General features: G+C 35.4%; 1 protein-coding gene and 1 pseudogene across 1 annotated transcript; both read right to left on the bottom strand.

The window, feature by feature from the left end:
* Positions 1 to 609: 609 nt before the first annotated feature.
* On the bottom strand, positions 610 to 3,771 carry LOC149889202 (uncharacterized). The gene is made up of 3 exons (XM_090089203.1): positions 2,902 to 3,771; positions 1,659 to 1,998; positions 610 to 1,211 (listed from the first exon to the last, which is right to left on the bottom strand). Exons 1-3 carry the CDS (start codon positions 3,336 to 3,338, stop codon positions 1,026 to 1,028), a joined length of 963 nt encoding a protein of 320 aa, XP_089945329.1. The 5' UTR covers positions 3,339 to 3,771; the 3' UTR covers positions 610 to 1,025.
* A 1,010-nt stretch (positions 3,772 to 4,781) lies between these two features.
* Positions 4,782 to 6,301, bottom strand: LOC149889201 (uncharacterized; annotated as a pseudogene).
* Positions 6,302 to 6,948: the final 647 nt, after the last annotated feature.

The following is a 6,948-nucleotide window of genomic DNA, read 5'->3' as shown; positions in this document are numbered from 1 at the left end:
ACTGAACAGCCTCTCCACAGCTGCGGAGGAGGGGAGGGGGTGTTGTACTTGAGGAACATATCCAACCAGGCAACTCTGCGGAGCAGGGGGAACTGGTCATAAGAGACACGTAGTTTACTGTTCACTCTGATTCTGTTCCACTCATCGTAAGCTTTTTCAATGTCCTCCTCAAGGACACCCTTTCTTGCCAACAGATCGTCGTCGTCCCTCATGTACTTGAAGGGGTCCTCCTCATCTTCTTTCTGCATCTGGCCAGTCTCTTCTCCAGGGCTGGCCCTGATCACCATCTGTCTGACGATTTGCCTCTTGATGTCACCTTTCAAGGCTGGGTTAAGATACCCAAGCACACTTAGCTTGAAATGGGGGTGGAGGGCAGTGGCCACTAGAAGGTCCTTATCCTCAAACATCTTCTCAAACCTCCCCTTCAAGGCCACACGTGGATTTTGAGGGTTCTCCAGCAGGTATGTTATCAACGCCTGCCCCTCAACAATGCTGTTATCCCTCCTCAAGCCTGCTACTTGGTCCTTCATCAGCTTAATAGTAGGCAGGAGAATGCCCATATAGGCATTCACTTCAGACTGCAGGGTGTCCTGGCATGTTGCAACCGGTTTCATTATCTTGCAGTACTGAGCGAGCAGGTCCTTATCAGTACTGTACAAATAAGGCAAGCTTTGCTTAAGCATTACAGCATTCAGCTTTTCCATCATATCTCGGTCCTCCAGCACCTCAAGCAGAGCAGCACAGGAATCGTAGTATGAGTTCCAGCGTGTCACCCCTGGTGTCTGAAGCTTTTTACCGATGGCCTCCTTGATCTGATTGGCCGCCACTGTCCTCCTGTTCTGACAATTCCACAATGCCTGTGCCTTCCCATCTGTCTTAGTGAAGGGAGCCCTCCCACCATAGTTCCAGCCTGGCACCTTAGAAATTATATTAACATTTAAAATTACGTTTAAAAATTGATAAGTTAGAGTTAGTAACAAATAATTAAATAATACTTAACTTAACTTAAAATATTCTATTAAAACTTAAGTGTAAAAAATCACCTTGCTAATGTCTGATGTTGCCATCAAGTTGACTGTGTGGGCTGCACAGCGGCGGTGCTTGGGCAGCTCTTTGCAGACCTCATCATCCATCCACTCCTCCAGGAGGTCCTCTACCAAGATGGTCATGACAACAGCCTCATCAGAGTCAAGGTCAGGGTCACAATCCTCCTGAATTCATTAGTGAATTCAGGAGGATTGTGACCCTGACCTTGACTCTGATGAGGTCAATAAATAAGTTAAATGTTACATGATAAAAAATTTTTATCAGCAACTTCACATGTTTTATGTTACAGAATTTCCCATTTAATATGAAAAGGGAACAATTTTTTTCTGTACATGTTTGTAAAAAGGTTAGATTAAGAGCTGGATCCTTAACTTCGGATATGGATCTATATCAAAAAGTTTCAGATCTGGAACACTGATAGTAAGAAAGTCTCTTTAAATAGGTTTGTTGTAAATTTTTTCTTTTTTTTCAGTGACACTTCAGAAGGCGGGGTCCTTCCTCCTGCGAAGAAACAAAACAGCATCGAGTACGCTTTGAAAGAGAAACTTGACCAGAAAAAGGCCCTTAATCTCTACTATAACTTCTTCATCAAAGACATTGTGCCCGCTCACCTGACAGACTCTCCTGCCTTGAGGGATTTTTTGAAACTGCTGAATCCAAACTTCATTGTCCCTTCCAGGAGGAAGCTCAGCAGGGACATAGCCGTGAGAGGAGAGGAGGCCAAATGCATCTTGACCAATCTCCTGGCAAAAGTCAGCTATGTGGCGACCACAGCAGACAGCTGGAGCGCCCACAACAGGGCCTTTATTGGAATGACAGTGCATTATATCGACCCTGTCAACCTCGACAGAAAAAATGCTATCCTGGGCATAAAGGAGATAAAAGTCCAGCAAACTGGTGCCTACCTCGCCATGGTCATGCTCGACCTGCACCAGGAGTTCGGCATCTCCACTAAGGTCATCAGCACAACAACTGACAATGGTGCTAACTATGTTGCCGCCTGCAAGATCCTGCTGGGTGGAGATGCAGAGGAGGGTGAAGAGGAGTTTGAAGAGGTAGGCTAATCGTTGTTGTAAATAAAAAAAATTCAATGATTTAATTTTAAAGTTTCACTTTTGCTTATTGAACAGCCCAGATTGAGTAAGAAATGTTGCTAAAATGAAAAGATTTAATCAATTAAAATTTGATTAGTATTGGAACTATTTTAAGACAGGAATCTATATATTTGATAAAAAACCATACCCCCCCTTCCCCTTTGTGAACTTTTTTCCCCTTTTATATTTAAAAAAATATATATTTGTGTATGGTTCTGGGACCATATCCCCCCTGCACCCGGGGTATTTCCCAATATATAGACCCCTGATTTAAGAAGAGCTCATCCAATAAGAAATTTATTTGAATGTGGATTTCATCCATTCTTTTCTTTTTGAAAGAAATAGATTAGTTTAAACTATTTTAAATGTTGTTATTACCATACATATTAGTTATTATTACCTTATTACTTATTAATATCTTCAGTATACAGGTATTTGTTGAATAATAACTTCAGTACACAGGTATCTGTTGAACAGATACCTGTGTACTGAAGTTATTATACAACACAACAGATAACTGTATACTGAAGATATTTTACAACAGATACCTGTATCCTGAAGATATTTTACAACAGATACCTGTATACTGAAGATATTATACAACAGATACCTGTATACTGAAGTCTTTTTTACAACAGATACCTGTATACTGAAGATATTATACAACAGATACCTGTATACGGAAGATATTATACATCAGATACATTAATACTGGAGATATTATACTAAAGAAACCTGTAACTATTAAAATTAAATATACCTTGCTCCAGAAGAGTGTCTGCCACGCTTGGAGCCGGCGCTCAGGGCAGCAACGAAGGCCGGATAATCTAGAGGGTGCTGTGTTTTGTAGTGGACCTTGAGGTTGTTGTAAGAGGACGCTGCGTAGCTGATCTCCTTGTTGCACATTGTGGCCTTGCGTTTCATCTTCAAACTGCCTTTGCCTGGTCCAAAGTAGGATTTGATGTACTGTAAGACAAAGGGCAGGGGCTCGGACAAGCTGGTCCTGCTGGTTCCGCTGTTACGGGCAATCTGGTTGTCCCCCTGACTGGATATGTCAGTCCTGGCTAAAGAAGCGACATTTTCCTGTGTTAACGGGCTGACTTCCCGGCTGGTAGTGCCTTCACAGATTTGCTCTTCATCACTTAGGCTCATGGCGCTAGAAGGCCGCCTTGTAGAAGGGATAAAAAATCTGTCCATTTTAATAATAGCAGACTTAACTGCTGTTAAAAGCACAGAGACACTCAGACTCTTCTGGTGATACTCAGAACGATAAAATGAATGCAGCAAGGACCCAGCGAGAGCGGAGTTACTATTATAAATTGTTCAAATTACGCGCCACCTGTCCAAGAATGCCGCGGAAGGCTGTCTAAATGTCGTCTTTTTCGTGAAAAATACCCCAATTTTGAAATGCAAAATATTAAATATATGAACATTTTAAAAAATAGAAGTCAGATAGTTTTGAGTCTGTCCGATAATTTAGTCCGATAGTTTTGAGTCGGTCCGATAATTTAGTCCGATAGTTTAAAAAAAAATTTTATTACGATAATTTTTCTTTGATCCGATAATTATCGCTTTATCGGAAGTTCAACTTTGCCGGTCCGATAATCGATAGTCCGATAGTTAGGTTAGTCCGATAATCGATAATTTTTTCTTAATCTGATAATTATCGATTAACGATTATCGGAACTTTTATCGGAAGTGCCCACCTTTGTTATTTAATAATATATAATATATATATATATATATAAAACAGTACAATAATAAAACTTCAAAATAACTTATTTGAAATTTTATGAAAAAATTTAATGAAAAATTGTAACAATATTTATATAGCTTTTAGTATATGGTATGAAAATTAACGACATTCCGTCTTGGCTTTTAAAAAATGCTTAAAGTATAAGATTTCTTAACTTCTGCTATGTAGGAATTCTCCAAAATCAGTTATAACAACAGAAACTCTCCCTAAAAAATGGAATAAAATTATTACTAAAAACACTGATTGCACATAAATATGTTGTTTTAATTAATGTGAAAAATGAAAAATTACCCAACGAAACGAATAATAAATAATAAAACTAACTTGTGAAAATATTGTTGTGAAAACAACATTCTCACAACACTAAAAATAAAAAACAACAATAACATTAAAAAATACATTTTTAAAAAAAAAATTATTTCTTGTCTTTTAGTGAATGATTAGAAGTAGTGTTTCAGTAATGAAACCACCTAATAATCATTTTTAACAATAGACACCAATGTGAAGTTAGCCAAGTTGTCTATCAACACAATTATCACAACAATAACATAGCAAATATACATAAATTAACTTAAGAATGAGTTAACACAGTGCTAGAGGTCAAAACAGAGCAAATATACATAAAATAACTTACAGGTTAATCAACACTGTGCTAGAGGTCTAAACAAAACAAAAATACAACAACAACATAACAGTGATAACACAAAACAATAGTATAGTAAATATACATAAAACGACTTACAGGTGAGCCAACATTGCGCCAGAGGTATACATAGAACACAAATATACATAAAACAACTTACGGGTGAGCCAACACCATGCCAGAAGTCAACACAGAATACAAATATTTATAAAACAACATATGGGTGACAACATATGGGTGACAACATACGGCTGACACTGTGCCAGAGGTGTTTGCTCACCTGTATCCTATATCCACCTCTGCTCACTATTTCTTTATCGTAGACTTATGAGATGCTTATTTAATGTTTGATCGAAGCCCACCTTTTGATTTAGTTTTTTTCAATATAGCTTTTTGTCTTTGAACAACATCTTTAGTCATCGAAAACGATCTTGCTCTTAAGTATAATTTTACCATACTCTCTAAGAGATTTGTTTTAATTTCTTTTTCAACTTTAAACTGCTAGGAGTTCTCAACAATAGCATTATAAAAACTTTGCACAGTTGTATTTGTAATTAGCTCAGATGCCATATTTGCAATGTCAACTTTTCTCAACATTGAATTTAGAGTTTCAGACCGAAATTTTATTTCTGTTTGAATAAATATTTGCAGACACTCTTCTGTGAGTGAGATCAGTCCACCTATGTTTTGAACATCAATAAGTCTTTGTCCATGTGACAATTTTTTTTCAAGAATACAGTGTTTTAAAATAGAAATAATTGCTTGGTTTTCTTCAGATTGATAATGGTTACTGTTTTTTGCTTTTTTTAAAATTTTTGACAAAACGTAGCCAGCTAAGTATTGCAGGCCATCTAATTCCTTTGCAGATATGGGTTTCAGTTCAATTGATTTATTGTCTGAAAAAGATGTTTTATAATAATACAGAATTTTATCAGTTAACGCTGTTGATAAAAGTGTACTGCAAGGTTTTTTAAGATCATTAAAATATTTATCTGACTCTATTACAAGTGAAGAATATGTTTCCGTGTAAAAGTTTTCACCATTTCCTGTCTTCACTAACTTTTTGTAAATTTTGTTGCACTGTTGATATAATGGATCATTTATTACATTGTTATATTGAGATAATTTCTTTAATATTATGTCTGGATAGTATTTTTCACTTTACAAAGTATTTATAGCTTCATTAACTAATGTTTTTATTGTCTCAACTGATAATAAATTTTCTGCTTCAACAGTATCAGGTTTTCCATTAGAATGTTTTGCCCGGATATGTCTTGTTAACCCACCCTTTGACTTATAACACTTTTTGCACTTTTGACATGAGAATACTGCAGATGTAGTCACCTAAGAATAACCATTACATATAAATTTTAAAGAGTAAAAAATAAATTGGAATTAAAAAAAAATTAGCGCGCTAAGAAATGTAACTAAGAAAAAATAACTCTTCTGGTTTATTCACACACATGTACAAGCTGCTGACTGGATCAGTCCAATCTGAATAAACGATTACTACACTAAAATATTAATGTACAATGATTAAATATAAAAAATGAAGTTTTACTTGCCTTGTCTAATGCTTCATTTAGATCGACTTATATTTCATTATCCAAAAGAACCTGATCTATGTCCAAAAACATGAAATCTAAATCTTCATCACAAAAATATATATCACTTTCAGCCATTTTAAAATGAAGTTTGCACTTACTTTGATCACGTGACTGTTATTTTTTAACCGTTCAAGTTTCGCATAAATATAAGCTTCAATTACGCGAGATTTCCCGACCAGGTACAACTTCTATTGACTATGACAAAGCCAAAAAAAAAAAAAATCGAAACAAAGAAAAATAGTTATGTATTATTTTAAAGGATGCTAGAACGCAAATAAATTAACTTTAAACTAAAATAACAACAAATACTTAATTGAAACCGCTCCTACAGCCAGATAAACTGATATTGAAAACTCTAGCAGATATTTTATGAAAGATTAATCATTTTATTTTTCGTAAAACGATCGGTCTAAATTTAATCTGAAAAAGTCTTCTTTATATATAAAAAACTTCACAAATTCTGTCTACGGAATTTCTCACGTGGCTGAAGTGCCTACATCTATCTGACTTGATAAAAACAAAGTAACAAACTTAATAAATACGCAATTATTAAACAAAAAAGCAAAGAAATGGTTGGTACAAATTTATGATATTAAAGCACAATGTGAATAAGAAATTCAAAGTCTCATTTTTGTAAAGTTATAACAACAAAATAAGAATATTTTAAAGGTATAACAAAAAAGAGATTGTTTGGAGCATATTTTCAAAAGTTAAGTTTTTGAATTGCTTGTTTATATATGTGAGGAAGATTTTTTCGATGGTGTTTTACTGCACGTAAAAGAAATACTTTCTGCTTTTCAG

Source organism: Hydra viridissima, unplaced genomic scaffold (assembly GCF_058129835.1).
Source record: "Hydra viridissima isolate aposymbiotic clone 2 unplaced genomic scaffold, HvirCarnegie_v1 scaffold_5, whole genome shotgun sequence".
NCBI classification, from domain to species: domain Eukaryota; kingdom Metazoa; phylum Cnidaria; class Hydrozoa; order Anthoathecata; family Hydridae; genus Hydra; species Hydra viridissima.
This window is presented reverse-complemented; position numbering and strand designations above follow the sequence as displayed.